This window comes from Homarus americanus, unplaced genomic scaffold, assembly GCF_018991925.1.
Source record: "Homarus americanus isolate GMGI-L3 unplaced genomic scaffold, GMGI_Hamer_2.0 scaffold45698, whole genome shotgun sequence".
NCBI classification, from domain to species: Eukaryota; Metazoa; Arthropoda; class Malacostraca; order Decapoda; family Nephropidae; genus Homarus; species Homarus americanus.
In genome coordinates this window covers 5,002,468-5,026,021 of record NW_024735554.1, presented here as the reverse complement: position 1 = coordinate 5,026,021, position 23,554 = coordinate 5,002,468, and the positions used below count along the sequence as shown (strand labels likewise).

At 37.3% G+C, this 23,554-nt stretch overlaps 2 protein-coding genes across 2 annotated transcripts in view; one reads left to right on the top strand and one right to left on the bottom strand.

The window, feature by feature from the left end:
* Nucleotides 1-10,198, top strand: part of LOC121871442 (polyadenylate-binding protein 2-B-like) — a 32,347-nt gene extending 22,149 nt beyond the window's left edge. The window contains exon 6 of the mRNA XM_042373742.1: nucleotides 9,500-10,198. Within this exon, the coding sequence (XP_042229676.1) occupies nucleotides 9,500-9,515 (16 nt within the window). The 3' untranslated portion in view covers nucleotides 9,516-10,198. The remainder of the gene's footprint in view (nucleotides 1-9,499) is intronic.
* A 5,520-nt stretch (nucleotides 10,199-15,718) lies between these two features.
* Nucleotides 15,719-16,760, bottom strand: LOC121871439 (high mobility group protein DSP1-like). Its single transcript, XM_042373735.1, has one exon. The coding sequence runs from the start codon at nucleotides 16,632-16,634 to the stop codon at nucleotides 15,957-15,959; it is 678 nt and encodes a 225-aa protein (XP_042229669.1). The 5' UTR covers nucleotides 16,635-16,760; the 3' UTR covers nucleotides 15,719-15,956.
* Between the last annotated feature and the right edge of the window lie 6,794 nt (nucleotides 16,761-23,554).

The following is a 23,554-nucleotide window of genomic DNA, read 5'->3' as shown; positions in this document are numbered from 1 at the left end:
TAGTAGAAGAGAGAGGAGGAGACCAAGGAGATGCAAGGATGGAATGAAAGCCACACAAAACATGAAGGTTAAACTTCCAGGAAGGAGCCGAACAATTTATTTTTTATAATGTCCGATATTAAGTGATGGGTTTAATTAGGTTGTGGACAGGGTTTTATCACAATACTTCTACAAAAGTAAAAAATTGGTGATACTGTACAAAGGTTGAAAAGAGACGGGACGTACGCTTAATTTATAGCCACCCCACAGTCATGGGAAGATGTTTGAAAGAGTTGGGGGTAAAGTGTTCATTTTAGCAAGGTGAATTGCCACCTTGTCCAAGTAACTTATCTTATGCATTTTTATCAATCTGTCTTGATAGGGAAATTACCCATAACCATATCTGTCCATAAACTATTCTTGCCTACTCCATAGTTTTGAGCTGGTGAAAATTAACAACCAGATCTGTACTGTATGTACCATCACTCTTGAGGATATGTACAGCAACCATGTCCCTCCACCAAAACTCAAGATCTTCATTGAAATAAAGATGTAATAATGGTTCCAAGTTGCATGTTGGCCCTCAAGGCATACATAGTATTACTGCATTCCCACATAACTGAATTGTTATGGCAGGATTATTTGTAGCTGATCCCTTTGATAAATTTGAAATGTATTGCATTCTTGATCCTCATTCCGTGTGTCTTCTCATCTTTTACATGAACCTCCAAACACTTGGTGAAGTGATCTGAAGTGATTTTAAAAATAGACAATTTTATCCAAAACAAAAAGATTTTTATGTAAGTTCTGTGTAGAGTACAGTATTAAGAAAGTTTAGCCTTGGCAGTATAAGTGATGAATCAGTTGACTCAGGTGCACAGTGTGCATAAAATGCCAGTGTTGGCATGAAATACTGGTTGATTCATATAGGTCCTTGGTTCATTTACTGTATAGTTACGTATCCATAATCTATCCTTAAGAGACCAACTGATTTGGTTTGTTTTTTCCTTCTCTCTAATACATCTTGCCCATTAAGTGTTTAGAGAATGGTAGACTCAAACTATTTCAAACTTACTGGATACTGTATGTTCATCAGCTGTATATGAAGAGCTGATTATTTATGTAGGTTAACCCAATTTCACTCTCACTTACCTGCAAAACATGATAGATATTCTTAGTATTTGTCCAATTGGTATTATACGAGTGCAAAAGTCAAGGGAGTTTAAACCTGCAGGATAGGTTTCCGAGCAAGTGATGTAAAGCTGATTTACTTCCAGGGTTGTTGTTAGGTAGCCATGACCTTGGGATAGGGAGGGAGGGGGGTTAGATATGTGGCTGCCTGTCACATAATATAGTATAACTTGCACTATTCCATCTTTCTCTGTTTTTTTATGCTTTATTTCCTCTGAGACCTCTTCTGTCCATAGTTAAATTTATTTAAACATATCTCCTGGTCAGATTTTTTTTTTTAAGTATTAAAAACCTTTCAGCCTCGAGAACAGCGTAACTTTTCAGTCTTTCATTATCTACGCGAATTCTTTGGAACTTAAAAATGTGTAACCCATCCATTAAAATGGGAATCTATTCCCCTCAGTCTGAAGACCCGTGTCAGTTACCTCATCTCTAAATTATGGAGACTGAAAATAACTTTTTAATCACCTTGAAAGATAACCTGTTTATCAGACACATTTTATCCATGCATTTATATTTGGGTAAAACTGAATGTTTACCCATTAGTGTTGGAGAGCCCAGGTCTTGCCCCAAAACTTTTTTCCTATAACATTAACTTTACATTAACTAGAGCTAATTATGTATTCTTTTGAAATCAATACATATTAAATTGCTAGAACTATTTCATATTAACTTTGTATTTAGTCATGTCATTCTTTTTAGGAAGCCATAACTGCTCACACATACAACCTTCATCTCCTGTTTATAGAAATGCATTCCAATCCTCTTTAACCTTCTCTAATAGAAACCACACAGAAAGCCCATCACCTCAGTAACCCTCTAGCAGGCAGGGGCTCCTCTCAGCTGTAAAATCGTCTGGCGTTAGCCAAATTAAAATGCTTAAGGGATACTTTGCCCGCTAAAGGGTTAATGACAATTTGCACTTTCATTCTGCAACACACACTTGCCCAGCATTGAGTTTCACCACTTTCTCTGACATTGCTTTATTTGCAAATGGTCATCATAAGCAAACTTTTCAAACTACTGTACTGTGTCTTAGTGTAGTTAATTGCATGTTTTATATATATATATATATATTATATATATACTTTTTTTTTTTTTTTTACGGTATTCCACTACCTCCTCATTATTTTAGCCGAATGACCATAGTTATTCAAAATCGGATGACAGTAATTACTGTAATGACAAATGGCATATTAAAGTACCTGTACACATTATATCACAATTGAAAGAACCCATCAATTAAGTTACAATATCAATCAGATTGATACTAACTGCTTGCACTGGAAGAATATCAATATAAATGAACCAAACAAGGAACCAATCAGTTTACACAAAGTCAAAAGGTTATCTTATCTGTTGACTATAAAAAAATAAGTAAGACTTATGCCTGTCAGTCTGTCCATCTATCTGCTATCTACTGTACATCTAATGAGTTTATCCATGTACACCTCTGTTCTGACAGTTTTAAACACATCCTCTACATAAGCAAAAGGAATATTGGCTGTTGCAATTTTTGTAAAATAAAGTCAAGTTTAAGGGTGATTAAATTTAGTCAACGCTGTTTCTCTTAATATCACTTGCTAGTGTTTGCCTTCCATTATTACTTTTGAAACTTTTCTTAGTTCAACTGGTCTCTGCTACAACTAATGTAGATGAATGTTTTTCCTGATATTTTCAGGCTTTCCCTTTTAAATTATGTAAGGACACGTACACCTACTCCTGTGTATAGCAATTTCACTTATCAATTTATTTAAAAAAAAAATCTGGATCATTCCTCAGAATGATCCAATAACGTTTTGCCATATAAAATACAGTATGGCTAAATTTAAGAACATTTTGTGTCCAGTCATCTTGTTCACTCCAGTATCATAACATGTTAGGGAGTGCTGACTCCAAATACTTTATTCACTCATGTAACATATTAAGCAGTAACTCCAAACAGTTTCAGTATTCTAATAACAAGTTAGAAAATTACTTCAAACATTTATTCCCATAACTTGTTAGGAAGTACCTTTAAATATTTTATTTACTCCAGTAACATACTGTATTAGAAAATACCTGTACCTTTACAACACTTGATTCCTATTCTAAGGGTTACTGATTTGTACCCAGGGCACCTCCAATATGGGAGGTGAATGTGGGTGAGTGCAGTGCTGGCCAAACTGCCTCCTTGGAAACTGAAGGTTTAGTCATCAACGTTGTATGTCTGTTTTACCCCTAATGGGACCCTCTTTGCTCTAGAAGAATTACTACTACAGTACCAAAAAATTTTATTCATTATCGCTAATAATATTTTCCTGATGCCATTTTTCAATTCCACTTAATCTTATTAGATTTTTTATTTTTACAGTACAGTACCTGTACTTTGTTTCTGTGTACATTTGTCCCAAAAAACTATCTTTACTGGTGGGGGGGGGGGGGTCAATGAATTTCAGAATGAACACTGTGACTCCTGTCGTCTCGGTATAGTTGTCAAAATCCTTCAACCGTTGTGTCATTGTCTAACAAATTTTGTAAAGATAGATTTTTTAGTGATGACATTCATTCTTTTTCATTACTTTTGTTTCTCTACATTTCTACTTCCTCCATTATACTATTGTTTCTCTTTACATTTCTCCTCTTTTCATTACTGTACTTTCTACTTTTGTTTTTCGATGTATACAGTATTTTTGCTAGGACAGTACAGTTCTCGTTCTCTACAGTTTTCTTTTCTCATAAGGATTTACTGGTTAGCCAATCTAGCACACAGCATACTGAACATCAGTACAGTATATGTATTTAGGTAATGAGATAGAATTGTAGGTCTGACACATTTTGGTGCAGTGGACACTATTTTAATCTTTTTTTCCTTAGAAGATTCTCTATGCCACCTTGAATATAGGATGCAGAAGAGTATGAAATGATTTAAACAGACCTATTGTTGAAAGATATTTACATATTTTCTCCAAAGAGTAAACCATGCCTAGAAAATTTTAGAAAAAGGAAAGAATGAAAAACACTTTTTTTCCTTTAAAATATTTTCCCACTTTAAGTTTAATGCAGGCTGGCCAAAATTGGGTAAACAAATTCACGCACAGATTCTCTCTTCATTCAACACCATTCTTTCATTCGTAGTGCTGTAATTGATGTGTTCTGCTATGGTATTCGCCTTCCACAGTAGGGCCCAAATATCTATCCAGTGTACCCTAGCGTTTAATACGACCAAGCATACCCATCAGCGGCACGCCCCTCCTCAAAAGTCACTTGATGCTACATACAGTACTCCAGTCATGCATGTTGCTCCATCCTGGATGATCATCACCCTTGTTTTTAGTGCATCCTTCCAATTGTCCTTCTATTTTCTTGGTCTTCCACACACTAACCATTCATCTCTAAATTTTCTGCTAGTTTAACCAAATCTCTCCCTTCCCATTCTTTTGATATGCCTATTCCACTTAAGCAAACCTGGATCATCTCTCTGTAAAGTATGACTCTTCTTTCACAGAACATCTCTTTATTTCAGTACAGTACAGTATTTTTCATTCTTTGCATCCCATTCACCTACATGTTGCTCTCAGGTGCTTTTCTGTTACTTATTCTTGCATCTAGAGTCCTTGCTTTACCCTTGCATAGTATAGTGTCAACTGTTCTCTATATCCCTATCTATGCCTTCTATGATTTTACAGTTCTCTCTCTCTCCCTTTATGTTTCTCAGTGTACCACCTACTATTTTTCTTCTGCTACCCTGTGTTGTTGAATTCACTCCTATCATTCCATTTACCGACTCCCTCTGTTACTTGGATTCATTATTATTGTTGTTCACATTTACTCTTGACTTTCTCATAATACACTTCCAAAGTCATTCACTATTATATTTAATTTATCTTTCAAATTACCCTCTAGAATAATGTGAAATTCACCTTCCATACCATTATTTACTAAGATTGCCACGCACTCCATTAGTCTTACATTCATCGCTCACCAATATGTCAAAGGTTTGAGCCTCGGTAGCCAGTGTGACACGTCCAAACATCACAGGTTTCCCAGTCCCCCGGTGTCTTCCTGTACTAACACTGAAAGACCAATCGCCTGAACGGCTAGTAAGCTGATACGTGGTGAAATTGAAAAAAAATATAATAATAATATATAATCATAGACATTATACATCTTCGACATCGTACTTTCCTTGGGAACCAGTTTCAATCTTGCTGTCAAACTTAATTAGCTACTGTTCATCCTTCACTATAATTCTGGACAGCATTCATTAATTTCTTTACTCCATACATCTTCAAAAAATGCCATATTGTATTTTCTGTCTACTACTACTGTATATGTTATTTCTAGAATAATGAATACCACCAACAAATTCATTCATTTCACAAGGAGCATTTTACATATGCTCTAATGCATTGACTGTATCCATACTCACTCTCTTTTCCATGTGTGAACCCACAGTTCTTCTCTTAATACTGTACATTTATGGTTTTACTATACAGGTACTTCTCTCAGTAATAAATCCATCATACTCTCCTTGGTCACTGTATCCTCAATAAACTTGTTCCTCTTCTAGGTTTTACATTAATTTTGATCACAATGTAAGTGCTCTTGTCCATTTCTTTGACACCATTCTCATTGCCACACAGAACCTGTACACTTTTGTCACCTATCTTATCCCATTTCCACCTCCCACCCTTAACTTTTCAATGGTTATTCCTTTCACTCCTGATGCCATACAATTCTTGAGCTGCCTTACAGCTAGTCTTACTGCTTCCTCACTTATAACTTTCTTTTTTGCTGTGATGCTTCAAACCACCACATGCTAAACAGGATAACTCTACCTCTACTTTATCAGTTTCATTTAACAGTAGTACAAAGTATTCTTAACATCTCCTTTTTCTGCATGTAAATGGAGGATTGATCCTGAAATCCCATTTAATGGTTGAGCCCAGAGTTAAGCAACTCCTGTATCATGCTCATTATGTCAGCGGGTTGAGACCTAGATGACCAATTGACACCCTATCATCACAACCAAGTTTGTGTCAGGTATCTTTTTGTAGCAACAGTCACATTCAAGGTAAAATGCAACTAATTGTGGTGTATCAGCATGCACATCTCATTCTTCATCAAGTTGGCCATATTGAAATCAAAGGAATCATTCTTCATTCAGTCCAGCTGAATTTGCATTGCCCACCGAGAAGAGTGAAGGAAACCTTGTCTCTTAACTCGAGGCTCAGTCATTATAGGATTTCAAGGTTAATCCTCCATGTACAGGTATCACTTTATGCTCTCATTAAGAGACTCAAGTATCTGAACCCATAAAGGCCATGAAAGATATGTTGTCCCTGATCTCATAAATCTAACTATACAGCCTGGTCATGTCAAGCAAAGATTTAAAATTATAAACATCCATACTTTGGAAGTTCATACACATAAAACAAAGGTCAGCAGTAAAATTTAATTGCAATCCTAAGGAAAATAGAACCATTTGACTTAAACCTGTAAGATCTGAAGAACTAGCAGATAACCTATTCAACCAAAAACACCCAAAGAGACTTGAGATGGCTTCTGACCTAGTAGTTACTTAATAATGAGTTATTGGTCAAGATTGACTAGCAGCCCTGTCAGAGAATGATAGTATCATTCTCACATCCACTGTGAAAAGTCAATGAAGCCAAAGACACTTGGGTTGTCCTAAGTCTTGTTCCCCAAACTAGGGAAGAGGGGCAAATACTTTACAGTATTAATTCTCCTGAAAAGCTATGCCCTTAGAAAGAATAAAAACCTACTTTTGCACTAGAAAAACAAAAGGGATTAGAATTGAGGAGCAGTTCTACAAAAAAAAAATTACAGATAGATCAATTGGTTAATCCTCTCCTTTGTCTTTACAACTCTGGCCTGAATGAGGTTCAAGCCCCCCAAATAAGCGTACAGTACTGGGTACTTAAACTGATTTAACATGTCGCCCATTGAGTCAGTCGTCAGCACTGGAAGGTCATCCTAATCAAAACTGGTTCAATTAATGGGTTTCAGTCTAAATTCTGGTGTATAGAAATGAGTACGAGAAAGCCACTGTGGTAAATTGTCCTCCGCATGGAAAGTTCCAAGGAAACAGATGGTTTGGAGATATTGCCTCCAACAAATGCAGGTGTTTTAAAATTGTCAGTCAGACCCCCAAATGACTTCTTTATTAAGGACATAACACAAAAAGGAGACCAAAAACACTTTGATTCCAGTCCCAATTATCCATCCAAAACATTTTGGGCCATTTGACCCGAGGTGCTGACAACACTTCAGTGATTGATAAAACGGCTTTTAAACATGTGATAACTTTCTGGAAATCAACAAATGAGGAGAAAAATCATTACTATCCATGTAAGACCACTTTCTAATTCACTGAACCACCATTTCCAATACTGACATCTGCAGGGAGGAGGTGATTAAAGATTTTTACTTCTCAAAACACCCTCGGTGTTGACTGGAGACCGAAAGAGATACACTGGAACCAGAGCCAGATGTTGAGGTGGTAGAGTCAAGTAAACAGTACTGTACAGTACTGTACTGTACTACTAAATCTGGTCCAGATCAAGAGTTATAACAAAACCTTGGCATGATCTTTACCTTTGGAGTCCAAATAACCAGGCATAATTCACAAGTTCATACATACTCTCAAATGTATTGGAAAACAAATTAATCACCTCTCTGATTTGAACACTGCTCCCCTGCATACCCTCATGGAAAAATAATTTCCTCAAAAATTGAGGCTGCTGTGGACTCTACTCCAACTTGCAGAATACTAGTAAGTCCAGTGCACCATATACTGTACTGTACATGACAACCAATATACAGTAAATGATTACCACTATTAAGGGGCAACTCATCATGACTGCATAAGGCTTACTGTGATCATTCATTTGAAAGTACTGTATTCATAATGAAAGTAAAAATAGTCCCATCCAAAGGCACTATTATGCACAAAAACCATAACGAAAATGACCACCATAGCAAACAGACAAGTTCACTTTGCAAGTGTAACAAAAAGTTTAATCTTAATACTGTACCCCAAAATTAACAATTTTAATTATTGGGTCCAGGGACCTTTCAGCCTTAATGTTCCTGTTTTGTGGTATTCTTGGGTTACTGGCATTTGGGCTGCCTAGTTTGTGTCATTATTGTGAATTTATTTTCTGAATTGTTTTAACTCAGTTTTGGGGAAACATGGTTGACAGATTTAATTGGTTTTACTGAATCACTGAACTCATCATCAGTTGGCTGAAAGGTCTCTTATTTTCTCTGCAGAACAAAAAGAGCACACAAACCCCAAAAGATATCAGTAAGCATATGTTTGTCCAGTCCTGGAGGATCCAGTGAACCTCCCAACAAACACCTGAAAAAGGATGTCCTGTACAGTACTATATTTCTAATTTTCTAGCCTTATCAGGTCACCCCTTTCACCCAATGCCACACACCAGTGCTTAGTACAGTACTGTATATAACAAATCTTATACAGGTACGTATTGTATTCAAATAAATTGACATCTTCACTGGAATTAATTTCTCCCTTGGACACTATGAATCAAGTTGGCTCCCATACCAGCATACAGTAATGGTTGGACTTAACTGGATGTGAACAATCCTTGAAGGTGAAAACAACAAAGACATGAACCCTTTACTGTAATACTGTACTGTACTGTACTAATGCTAAGGACTGTGTGGTCCAGCCAATGACTTGATGCTAAAAGGAAAAAGACACTGCAGAAAGGTAGACAATTGTTCTGTTTAAAGCATGACTGCAATTTCAGCATATCCAGTCAGATGAAGGTTAAGGTCAAGGTGTGTATGATGATGCAACACCATGACTTGTTGCCCTCTAGCTTCAAAGGTAATGGTTGCTATTGAGTACTTAAGATCCCTGTTGTGATGTAAAAGCATGACTAATTCATGAATTGGTTGCAACACTAATGAAGGGTCTTCTGGGTTTCAACCCAGTGACCTGGTGAGTGTAGTACATGTGCAAAAGTCTCTTAATGAGAGGGTGTCAAGTCATAAAAGAATACCGTTTACTAATTCTCGTATTCTATGATATTATGCTTGTCATCCTTCAATATTACCTCATTTAGTCAGAGGTGTTACTTCTGACTAAATTTCTTTGAGATATAACATTTTAAATATGTATGGTACAGTATTTATAGTGCTGTACACTATAGAATAGAAACATTTAGGAAAAAGCAAATGCAGATTAAAGCAGCAGGCATAATAAACTATGCAAGGTGTATTCTGAATAAAGGCATGTAACATTAGATATTAATGGAGGAAGTGGATAAGTTGCTGAGGTGTAGGATTATTTCAGATATAGACGGTATTAGTTGAAGATCTTGTGCTGTTGAAATGTTCTGAGTGAAGGCAGAAGAGTTGGTGGAAAGAAGACTTTAATCTCACCTGATGACTCGACTTAAGTGTCAAGTGAAAGGATAAAGTGTTCTAGGTAATGTATAGGCCATTAAGCATTGTCACAGGTACTTGCTTAAAATGTTTTGCAATTAATGTCTCAGAATTTAAAACAAGAGAATGAATAGAACTGCATATTGCTTTGCTCATCATCCTTATCACAAATAATCTTGCCTACCTATACAGTATTTCATCTTAACTTCAAACCCTTCTCCATTCCTATTGGTGCTTATTATGCATAAATTGCAACTCATTTGAATTTAAGTACTGCATATTAACTTCACTCTACTGCACATAAAATACTGTAGCCATGATCTATATTTGCAAAAAAAAAAAAATAATTATTTGATTAATTTTAATTCACCTTGCATTACATTGTACCTCATTCTTATTTTTCGTATTTCAACCTTTCTTATACAATCCTTTTCATTGGTTGCTTTTCACTTGTTATCCAGATAATCCACCAGCTTTCTCAGGTCACCATACATGTAACTAATCTGTGTTTATAATTACTTTGACAGTGTGGGGGTGAGTTAGTGATGCGCTGTCACACTTATGTATCTAAACAAATAAATGAATAAAAAAAAAAGAGGGGAGACCACCTCTGGCTGTGATTTTTACACCCATAACTCAAGAGATGACACTACTGTATACTATACTGTACAGAGGAAACGGAAAATGGAATGTTTTCTCGACTACAAATGGATTAATGCTTACCTCGGGGGGTTGCAGTTCTGCCTTACTAGCCGAGAGGGAGCTTGGATATACTTCCTAGTTCTCTATAAAAATGGGTTTGCAATAGGAAAAACATCCATCCATAAAAATAGCTTCAAATTAGTCCTATGGCAACTGGGACACAATGCCATCAGTTATTCACAGGTGCTAACCCATGCAAGCATGGAAAATGGCGATAATTATGATTAATGAAAATAGCATTCCCTTCCCGGTTTACTTCACCATTTATTTTACATGGACCTGGTCATTTTCTTACTCCCATCGTCAATTTTTGCATTTGTGTGGGTTAGCTGTGATTTCCAGATGGCAGCTCTCCATGATGCAAGTCTCCTGCAATCTCTCGTCAGGTCATACCTCAAATGTCATTTCTTACCTCTCCCCATGTCATTCTTGGCCTACCCCTGGCTCTGCTCTCTTCACATTTAGGCTCAGCAAATTCTTGACCCAATTATTCTCATCTATTTTCTCCATATGCCCAAACCATTTCAGCCTGTCTCTATTCAGAATTTTGCCAATACTGTAGTACTGTGCTCTCAATGCCCAGCCATCTGCTAACTCTGAACAAGACCTCCTGTCTTTCAGTGTCACAATACACATACACCTCACCACTCATTTCAGCTTGCTCAAGTCTGCTTATACCATCCTATCAACTGCCACACATCACTTCTCACACCAGTTGCATACATTCTTCATTTCACGTGGAGGAAAGGCCCTCTTACCGTCAATAAAGGCAGCAACTCCCTAAACTAACTCCAGCCACTTCTGAATCTTGCAACTGGGCAGGCTTCAGCACCCCCAATGACACCGATCATGTTACCCAGGTAACAGATTTCATTGACAGTCAAGTCACGTGATATATCCATAATGTTGAGGCTCTCCAGCCTTGCTGTGGGCATATGATTACCTGCACACACATACACTGTCAGCAATATTCTGTAGTCTGCCACCTACTCCACTGCACTTCTTGTGTACACACTTTCCACTTATCGCACAATGAAATACCGTACTGTACTGTATATTGTATCGAGTTGCTGCCAACTTTGGTTTTTGCCACTTTCACTCTCGGGCCCTTTGACTATTCCATCCTTCCATTTCTTAAGTATTGTACTGTATCTCCACTGCCTCTTCAATGCTATCAGCACTAAATCATCAGCATATAACAACTTCCAGGGCAGGCCAGTGCTAAAGCCGTGATATGTCTTCAATACCAAGATAAACAGAGAGGTTCAAGACATGCACTTACTTTCAACTCAAATTCTTCACCACTTCCTCTCACGGGTTTTTGAGCCCTCATATGCCATAACCACTCGAAAATGCTTCTCAACTCCTAGCCTTTACATTACCCACTTCACTGGTACCGTCAAATGCTTTCTGTAAGTCTACGAATAGAAAGTATACTGTATACAGTAGTACAGTACCACTAATTTTTATGCACTAATTGCATAAGCCTGAGGATACAGTAGCAATTTGCATATATTTCCATCCCATCTAAGTTTGTTAACAAGATGTATGAAGAAATATCTAGGGTATATTCATTACATTTCATAATTTTTTATTATTATTGATCCTTGGATAACCTAAAGTTTCAGAATGATTTAATTAATTTATACCTTTTAAAGATGTTCCAATTTTTACTTATTGTAGACATGAGAGCACATTTTATATATATATATATATATATATATATATATATATATATATATATATATATATATATATATATATATATATATATATATATATATATATATATATACTGATAACCTGTAGTTTATAATTTTCATTCAGTTTACTTTCAGAAAAATTATGTCAATATGCAATTACAATATAGTTTTTCACTTTGTGTAGCTACCATACTTTTGTAGTGAAATTTACAAACCTAAGAATTGTCACATGTTCCATATATACAGGTATTGTATTTATATAGTGGTACAGTGCTGTGCATATTGTACAGTAATTCCAATTACCAACACAGTACAACAGTACTGTTTATCAAATGCTAAATAATCTCAACTAATTGAGTCATGATAAAAATCTTTATTATTGTACTGTATGCACCTTTCAGATACTGTACAGGATCACGTGATTATACACCTTTCAATCATTAAAAGCCATGAATATGTGAGTTGTGAGGGAAACTACAAGTTTATGGTCAGTACTATATATAGTTTGTTTATGTTGTAAATTTGTTGGCAGATCAGAGTTAGTGGCACTTCATCAAAGGTCTCTTGCACTATTATCCTCCTATTACCAGGCTCTTGAGCTTTTACTACCTTATTTCATTCATATACTGTACAGTAACCAGTACAAAGTTCGTTCTACAACTTACTAACACTATACAGTATAGATGTAAATGTACTGTACTGTACTTGCAATATAGTTCATAAATGAAAATGGTTAGTTTTAATTAAACAGTATCAAGTACTGTACAGTATTTTCATAAATGCTTAACACTGCAAGTTTAAATAAAAGCAGGCGTACTGTAGACATGCTATTAATTGTAATGCTGTATCACCCACTAACTTGGAAAAAGCTTGCTTATCTGACACACCAACTAATTCTATATGTAAGTTTAGCTATCAAAAGCTGCTCACAACAGCAGCAAAATGAGAGTTTTTGTACAGTAATGGTGATCTGAAGTAAAGATGCTGGAAACAGGATAACAAAGATAATATGAGGTTTGAAGGAGACTGAATGAGGTTAAAAGATAAGAGCAAAGCGAGTACAGTATGTACATGTATGATGTTTTAAGGGCTGGGCAAAGTAAAGATGCATACAAGAGACTGCATTTGTAAGGTGAGGATGCAGAAGAAATTGCATATGCAAGATTGTATTGCAGACCATTGAAAAAAATAGGTACATACAAGAGACAACAACTGTAAGATGGTGATCTATGTTAAAAATGTATGGGCAAGACAAATGCATCAAGGCAGGATTATATACAGTATTATTGTACCCTGTATATAGGAAACAGCTTACCCAGTATGGAAGATTTTAGATGCATGTGCAAGGCATTGACTCAGTGAATTTACGTACAAACATAGGTTTGCACAGATAATGGATTTGTTGCACTGGGACAGACTGTAGTCTACATTTGAAAAATAGGAATGCACAAGAGACCATGTGGATGAGATGCACTGAAGTTACTGCATGTGTAAGAGACTGCATTGAACTTTTTTATTTTAAATATTGTATTGTAAACAGTATACTGTGTGTAAGATAATGTTCCCAATGGTAGGAGTAACAAGAGGAGTGAAGGTAGGGGAAAACTGGAAGAGTAGCAAATGAAACTATAAAATGTAAATCAAAGTTAGAATAAAGAGGGAGATAAAGAGTATTGTATGAACAGGAATTATCAAGATAAGGCACATGCTGATCACTGAGGTTAGAATAAAGCATAATTCTGAAAGTTGAGGTTCGAATATAGAAGCGGATAGTTAGTACAGGTATAAGGCACAGATGCCGACAGATTAGTATAGCACAGGTATACAGTATAGACAGTACAAAAAGTGCTGACAGACCAGGTTAGAGACTGGTAGTTAGTTTATGGCATAAGTAATGATAGATCAGGTGAGAGCAGGGTACTGCTAATTAAAATAAAGCACAGGTGCTGAAACATAAGGAGTAAAGACTGATGCTGACAAACATGTATACAGCATTTACAATATAGGAAGTGAATGTTGACATGTAGGAATTTACTGATAGATGGTTAAAAATATAGAAATTGATGGTTTGGGTTAAAGATGCTACGATATGAATGGAAAAAATGATAAGCAGGCAAAGCTGAAAGTTTAAAGTAAATAAACAATAGAGATTTAAGAAAAAGAAGGCTAGACGAATACAGGGTAAAAGAACGGAAACATTAAGGATAAAATAAAATTGTACACACAAGAAAAGTAGGGTTCAAGATAATGAATGAAGACATGGACAGAAATGCACAAATGCCAGGAATAAAGATGAGAACAGGAAAAAGCTACGAAATAAAATTAAAGAATAAGAATACCCTATGAAAGAGTAACACGAAGAATTAGAGGGAAGGTCAAACTGGAGAAAACGGTGGAATACGAATATAGTAAAGAATATAATACCTGAAGAACAGAGATGTCATTGTGTAAACCCGTAATTCGGTATACTGTACTTTGTTAAGGTATGTAGTTGGATTGTTGAATATGTCCTACAATCTAACTTAAAAAAATATCCCAGTAAAAAATCAAACCGGAGCTTTAAAGAATACCAAGTTAAACAAATAAACATTACAGTCAATGAATTTTCATAAAAATAAAAACGTGCTACGTACAGCAAATTTTGAATGTTGTATCCGGGGTTAAGTCAAGGTGCGTTAATTAACGGCTTTAATTTAAAATGAATATATTAGCTGCATCCATAGTTATTTCCGGATACGATATGAAAAATTAAGTAAAGTTATAAATAATACCTGAAAAATTTACATGCATCTAGTAAATCGGGGTTTGGTGTACAGGGCGAGCGACCATGACCCCGCGGCGTCCTCCCATACCTACCACATCCCTCCTCCCTCTCTATGGTCTGGCCGGGACTTCCACATTCCTTCACTCCACATATTTACTTTCCAGTTCTCAAGTATGTTACGCAGTGGATTTATTTATACAGGGCAATTGGGACGTGGAGCCTTTATGCCATTTGTTAAGAACCAGATTAAGAGTAATCATTTAGGTTGGAATTACAGGTGCGATTCCGTCATCACATTCGAGAACAGTTGACATCGTCAAGTTATCAGTGTAGTGTTAACTTCACTAGTATTTCATTCATGCTCTAATTCATATATATGTATGCGATAAATGTGTATTGCTAGCTAGATATATATTTACCATATATTTCAAGATTTATTGAACTAGGTTGTCGCAACAATGGCAATTTGCGTGGGAAATAAGCCTAAACAGTAACAGGCGTTTCGAAGCACTATGTCCGCCAACCCTTCAAGCCATACATTGCTGCCACATATTTTAGCGCAGTTATCATATATGTACAAGTTCTTACTTCACTTCCAAGTATAGACGGTGTTTTCATCGAGTCAACATAAATTTTACATTTATCAGATTTACTCTTATCGCCTTCATAATCTTTTAAATCGTTGTACCCAGCATTTAAAAATGGCGACAAAACACGGAACGTGCAACGATTTTGTAAATTTGACCCAGATGTCCCTAGGCACTCCTTACTTTTAATGGCACACCCTTATTACCAGCATCACACTGATCACGTACACCAACATTGCTTGAATCAGTTACAATGTTATCAGTCATATCTTTCATATCTAAGCAGTTAAAAGTGCACCACTACATTTTTCTTATTTGTACAGGTTAAAATTACTCACTTCACAGAAACTGGGGACACTTAAAAGAGAAAATAACCTTTTCTTATTTATTGGTAGAAAATATAAAAACTAATGTCAAAAAATGAGGTCCTAAGTACATACGAGTGTAACACTGGTCGTAAAATCAATCCTTGAGGAGTCCCCGGGGTTATGGGATAAATAGCTTACACTAACTTTCTAAAATGTACAGGCTTAGGAATATAAAAATAAGTTTGTACATCACATAACACTGTCTTTTTGGTCGTGTAGACGCGCATATCCACTAAGGCGATCACTCATCGTCATCTGAGATATCATCGTCGTCGTCGTCAGGTCCTATGTCGTTATCATCGTCGTCGTCATCATTGTCCTCGTGCTTCACGTCCACTGGGTGGCCATTCGTAGCCTTTAGTTTCTTAGAAGGCAAGGGGCCACCGGCCTTGTAGACGGTCATCTCACGGTCGTAGCGAGCGCGGTCCTCCTCGGCCTGCTTCTCGTACTTGAGTTTATCACCCTCGAACAGCTCGTTCCACTGGCGCCCCAGCTCCTTGGCCACCTCCCCCACAGAAAAGTCGGGGTTAGCAGCTCGTACCTTGGCTCGTTCATCATTGGCGTAGTAGAAGAAGGCGGAGAGAGCTCGTTTAGGCTTATTAGGGTCTTTAGGTTGTCTGGTTCCACGTCCACGCCGTCCACGACGGCTTCCGGGAGGCGGTACGAAGTCCTTCATCTCCAAGTCGTAACGAGCCTTGTCCACGTCAGCCAAATCGTGAAACTTTTTCTTCTCCTTCTCCGACATGGTCTTCCAGCGCTCTGAGCACTGGCGAGAGAACTCAGCAAACTGAACATTCTCGTCAGGATGGAGCTTCTTGTGTTCTGTGCGGCAGGTCTGCACGAAGAAGGCATACGCAGTCATGCGACCACGGGGCTTGTCAGGGGTAGACCCTGATCCCTTTGGTCTTCCACGCGGCATGTTGGCACTTAGGTGACACTCCTGAGAAGAGGTTAAACCGCTGAGCGGTGGAGAGTGGCGGAGTGCGGTGTAACCTCCCTGTGCGACACTGTCTTAGTAAGTGACGCTTTACGACCGTTACTGCGGGCCAGGCCACGCGGGACACGCCAGTCTTACCCCTCACTCAGCCAAAACCAGCCTATCCACTAATCACAACCCATTTTGATAGCTCGGGCCTCTTGAACTCGACTCTCATTGGTTGAGCGGCCAGCGGAAACGACGCCTCGCACTCCTTTCGCCGCTTTGTACTTATGTTCGCGGGAAAATGCTGTATTTTCATTGGTCGTAGGTGGACGACGCGCTAACGTAGGGTGGCCAAGAGGCTTATGTTTTATAGCAACAGTCCGTTTTCAACCTTATGACAGAGTTCATTATGGGTTTATGACGCAAGAAATGTAGGAAATACCCCACGTATTTTTAATATAAGAGAGCAAAGGGCGTAAGGTTTTCTATGGCCAGGTAATATAACCCCTATGCCCCACGATATTGACTTCATTGTTGAAGAGACGACTGTATTTCTTGCATACTTGTAGGGGTTTCATTTGGCTTCTTCTAATGTCTACTTACTAAAATCATACGGAGTTCGAGTCATTGGCTTTCTATGAAGGCTCTATGATTAAGTTATTTTATTTCAGCTGCTAATTATTACTATAAAAATTATTATTTCATTTATCGCAAATATATCAGTAAAGATAAGGACGTGGCAAAAATAATACCTTACAATTGCTATAAAGATCAAATTGGAATGCGCGCCCAAGACTAAAATCGGAATTAACCAGTTGAATCAGCGGGTCACCGATTGGTATGAATTGTCTTGAATGAAATATTATTTTAACTTTATCATGCACAATGTTTCATCCATAGTAAGTATCATATAGTGTTTGTTTTATCAATAAACATACAAATAAAAAGAAAATATTACGCGTATGGTTAATATTACCCAGGAAATAGTTTTCTTATTGCGGGAGATAAATCGAACGTTGTAGTTTTCCCGCCACTTTGTAAGAAGCCCGCCCAGCCTCTCGTATCGAGTTGCCATCTACCATTATTTTAGAAAATATTTGGGATGCGAAGTTTATATTTCCAAACACAAGGGTATATTAGTATAAAGAAAGTAGTTTTAGTAAATAGAAATGAATGCATGTTAAGTGCGATATTAAACAAAGCACGTAATAAAATGTAAGTGAGGAGGTTTTGAGTGTAAGGATGCCGTTCTGAGATCGCTGGTTATGGCACGCTCTACAAGGTACTGAACAGTTAACTTATTACTTAATTTTTAGGTGTACCTGTATTATAGGCCAATCGCTTAAGCCCATACTGAAGCCCACAGGAACTTAATTAATTACAGCAAAATGTAGAAATTTCCTACCGATGCTTTAGGAGCCTGGAGCGGCGTCACTACGTTGAAGACCTGTCACAGTCAACACGCATAGTTTATTCTACCAATTGTTGTTTCTGTGCTGCCTCATGATTTCTGAGAATTATAGCTTACGTTATACAATAAAACATTAAAACTATGAGCATTAGCCTCTTTGGTCACAAGAGCAATATCTGTAAACAAGCACATATAAAACGTCCTTGAAGAAAATTCTCATCTGAACATCTTTGCAGAAGGAAACAAGAAATATTGATTGCGCGGGCAGGGCCAGAGGCTCTACTCTCATAAGATATCGAGAGTTTGAGATCACGCAAAATATACTCTAACACACGCTCACCATAGGGTCTAGTAGCCACTGTATTATTTTTTTATTTCTTTTAGGTGTTCGGATGTTTCGTTTTACCTGTTTAAGTTGTTACTGCGAAGGTATTTATACGGTTTTTCTTATATAGTAAATCTTCATTCGTGTTAGTTTTTATTTGGGGATGAAAAGTTATATAATGTCAAGCTTCTTTGCATCCAGCTGAGGCGACCATATACGTAGAGCCAGCTGTTGCGCATAGTAATGATTCAGTGAATCTTTATTGCCAATACCCCATTGTACTTCCTTTTTACCTTCAGACGTATTATTGACGTCTATGTTGACGTTTGTATGTTAACCTTGGAAATCTTGTCTATACTGATACTCAGAGACCTTTTTATCAGTTCGCGCTGACACCCGAGTCGAGATAAAATAAAATATGCAGGGAAATCTGAGATTTAACAACTATGGCAAGATTACCCGTGAGGGCAGTGAAGGGTGTAGCATAAGGCTTAGTTATGTAATTTACAAGTCCCATGTTTGCATCTCGCCCACGACGTTTGCAGGGTTTGCACTGAAATCCTTTGAATATTGTTCACCTTTAGCATACAGTACTTTTGCTGTGGTTATTACATAAGAAAATAAGGAGTCTGCAATAGGCCGGTTGGCCTGTGCATGGCAGCTCCTGTCGAGAGTTACTACCACTCTCTATCATCCATGAATCTATCCAGCCTCCCTTTGAAACTTTCCAGCGTTCCAGCACTTACTACAAAGTTGCGAAGCTTGTTCCACTCGTCCACCACCCTATTTGTAAACCAGTTCCTTCCTATCTCCCTCCTCAACCTAAACTTATCCAACTTGAATCCGTTGTTCCGAGTCCTATCCTGCTCGGATATTATAAGAACTTTATCTATATCACCTTTATTGATTCCTTTCACCCACTTGAATATTTCTATCATATCTCCCCGCACTCTTCGTCTTTCTAGGGAATGCAAATTTAGTTTCTTTTACCTTTCCTGATATGGAAGGTTTCTAAGTCCCGGAATCATTTTCGTCATTCTTCGCTGCACCGACTCTAGTGAATTGATATCCATTCTATAATAAGGGCACCAGAACTGAACCGCATAATCGAGGTGCGGCCTGACTAGCGCAAGATATAGTTGCAATAAGACCTCTGCATTCTTATTACTTACCTGTTAGTTAATTGTTAGTTATTTAATGAAGTCTCCATTATCTTCTTTCGGTACTGTGTGCCCTGCCCGCCTGTGGATTTTTAGAGCTTTCGAATACTCTACATATATTTTTCGTCAAAATGCCATTTACTTGGGATATTATATTCTAAGATACTCATTTTATTTAGATATCAGAAGGTAAGTACACTAGAACCGTTGAGTTGAGCCTGAATTCAGTATAATACATATATATGATTAATAAAGGGACCACCTGAAGAATCTCTACCCCAACTTATTTCAGCTAATGATTAACCACCATAACACTAACCTAACCTAATATCATCCCTCCAAATACTGTTAGGGTGGTTAATCTGTAGGTTAAGCTAGGGTGTATATTCTTCAGGTGATCTCAATAAACACATCATTGGTGAGTGACTGTATATGGGAGGTTGTGCTGAGCTGTTTATATTGTAGAATGTTAGTTTCTCAATATAAAATAATTTCGCTCTCGTCATTGATCTAATTTTTTTTTATTAAAGGGTAGACTTTTTAAGGTAACCATCAGTTTTTGTATCCATAGATTATCAATTCTGGTAAACACTTTTTCTTGTTCTGAATGTTGGCTTTGGGATTGATGAGATGGAAAAGTTTTATGTTGTGATACCCATATGTTTTTCACTTTATGTTTATTAGTAAGGCCATTTTAATTTGAACGCTGAAACATTACCTGGCTAGGGTAAAATTTCCGTCTAGTTCGAAACATCTGGTCACTAAACTACTGAAAGTTTGACATTTTCACTGAGGCTTACTTCCTGTGGTGTGAAGCTCATGGCGATTGTATACGCCTGGCAGCTGTTACCCACGCTACTTAAAATTTCTCCTCGATTATCTCACCAGTTCTCATCCTTATGTTATTTAGGTTCATTATTGAAGTCTCCAATCTTCATTTGTTTATCCAGTAATCTTCCATACTAAAGCAAGTGCAATATACAGTATACTGTATTCAGTGTTTTGTATTCGTGCATGAGTTTGGTCTTCCCTAATAAAGGTTCATACTCCAGAATAATCCTCCTAACTAGAGGTGAAATCACACATAATTACATCAAACTAGTGTAATTTTTACGTAATTTTTGAGTCACCTCTGTATCGCATCTTAACCTTAGAAAACCAAGACGAAAAGAACTATAGTTTTTGGGTGCCTTTAATGTTTAAAAAACACATTTTGTAAATAACAAGAAACAATTCTTATTGTCATGGTTAGCTAGTTATTAGTTTCCTGGTCGCCAGGGCCTGGTTAGTCACGAACGGAGTTGGTACAGTACAGTACAAAGTTTAATGACTTAACCAGGTATCAATTCAATTCAATTTCAATTGTTTATTCCTTGATCGAGGAAGCGGGATCCTAGTGCTGTCACTAGGTACCCCTGTACAATAACACCAGAAGCATCTGGCAAGTGTCACAAGTATATACAGTATAAATATTATAAAGGGGCTTACTAAAGCCTAAGGAAGGAAGGATATTCCTTTAACACATAATCAATGTTATTTACATATTATCTGGCCAGTATGGGGAGGATCATCGTGTCTCCGTCAGGGGGTCGTGGAGTGGTGGTCCAGCAGGCGTCACGGAAGCGTTGTGTGTGGGGACATCTTAGGAGGTAGTGGATAAGGGTGCGGCTGTCGGGTCTTCTACATAATGCACAAGAGCGTTGCTCAGGGATGCGGGGATACCAATCTCAACCAGGTATCTTCTGAGCATTATCACGATCTTTCGGCTGCACTAGTTATATCTAGTTATACCTAACAACCCAGGGACGGTTATACTTGTGTAAGTTACATTTAATTTGATTAAAAATTAAAATTTTCAATATAGTTTGTTACTCTCGCTCGTTGACAAATAAATCAAAACTAAGCAAATGTCACAACCATGACCAACTAGTTTAGTTGAAGCGACAAATTCATGATATATTTTTTTCCAGTGATAACGTTTTATATTGTTATGATATTATAGTTAATAGTTATTTGTATTTTTTTGGTTAGGCATACTTTAGAATGTTAATAAGTATGTCAAAGACAAGAATTCCATAACCCTCATCGCGCGAGTGTTATCCTTCAACGTTCCAGTATAAGTTGGCTTTCAGCTCTCGACTACTTATAAGGCTCCAAATCCTGAGTATCAGGTTAGCCGTCAACACTTGAGTATAAAGTTAGCTTTCAGCGCTGAAGTACAGAGTTTGCCCTAACTCCCGTGTAATTGGGTTAACTCGACGCTCCGGTATTAAGTTAATTCTCAACGCTTGAGCATCAGGTCAACCATCAGACTTAAGCAAAAGTGGTAGAAATTTTTCGTGTATAGATTATTTTCCAAGTGCTTATGAATTAAAAACACAACTATTCTAGTGAATCGCTTATGAAGCAATATTGGTAACCCAAACTTGCAAACACAAGCAGTCTAGTGGAGTGAGTGACAGGACATCTTTGGTGTTTAGTTATAATTTATAATCTACAACTTTCAGCTGATGATGTTTTGAGCTAGAGGTTCGAACTCGAGACATTCTAGCAGAAGAAGCTTACCTCAGGGTGCCCTTTAACCTAATTCAAATACAGCTTAAGCAATTAGGGTCTCTACTTTCCACAACACCTTATGAAATGGAAGGCCGAATTTTTCTCAGACGTACATTTGTGGGGGGAGGGGGGGGGGTGCATAATCATATCAAGTGATGGTAATTGGTGCTCTCTCGTTATATATATGTATACACTTGCTACTGCATCAATCAAAAGATGTTGGAATAGATGTTCATGAACTTCCTGGGATGGTTATGATTTTGTAAAGCGGGGTCTACGATGGGTACAAAGATACGTGAGAAGCACACAACAGCAGCGTCAGCGCTACTCTCGCCTGGTGAAGGGTCACTCGCCCGTAGCGATTATATAGCGCAGCACCACGTGGGTTTGTGTAGTGTTGTCACCCAGACGTACAGTTTACCCAGCTCACTACTGCTTATCATGCACACTCCTGCACACACACACACACACACACACACACACCGGCCGACCCCCGCGCGTACCTCACTCTCACAAGTTCGTCTTGTGCAGGTGCATTGAACTTATACCCAAGTCTAGAAGTATCTCTAGAAAGAAGTTATTAAGAAAAATATAGTCAGTTCCTGAGCAGTTTAGCACATGGAGAGATTATACTGTGTCTTCGATATGGCTATGAAGCAAACCGTTTCCATTACTGTGTATATGTTTAGGTTAAGTTGTAGGTGAATATATATTCACATTTTTGTTACAACACCGACTTTATTATAAAATAACGACTAAATCTGTATAATGTAATGACAGTTCTCCTTAAAACTCATTATTTTAATTAGGTTAGATATGAGGCCTTAATCCATCACCAGTGTTTATATCACACTGGAACTAAACCTTGATTTGAAATCCCAGCTTCTTGTTGGTCGTTATTCACTAGAAAATTTTGCAGTATAATTTATTATTATTAATATTATTATATTTATTATTATTATTATTATTATTATTAAACCATACTTCTTCGCTCTTTATCGAGCTTACATTACACTCGAGAAACTGTACAATAGAATTTCTAATAATCTGTGGCAGTTTGTAGTAACACTTAACAAACGAGTGTTTCAATTTTTCAATTTCAATAGTTTAGTCCTTGATAGAGGAAGCGGGATCCTAGTGCTGTCACTAGGTACCCCCGTACAATAATACCAGAAGCATCTAGCAAGTGTCACAAGTATATACAGTATAAATATTATAAAGGGGCTTACTAAAGCCTAAGGAAGGAAGGATATTCCAAGAAAACTGACTGACCGCAAATTCCATGTGTATTAACCAAGTACTAGGAGTTGTTTTTATTTCTTTTAATCAGGATCATATCTACGGCCTTTAACATTAAAAAAAGACCATTGAGTTTTGCAAATGACCTTGACTTTCCTACATCACGTTACCAAGGACAGTAGGCTAGTCACCGCCCTTAGAAGTAGTAAATAAAGGCACTATTGCA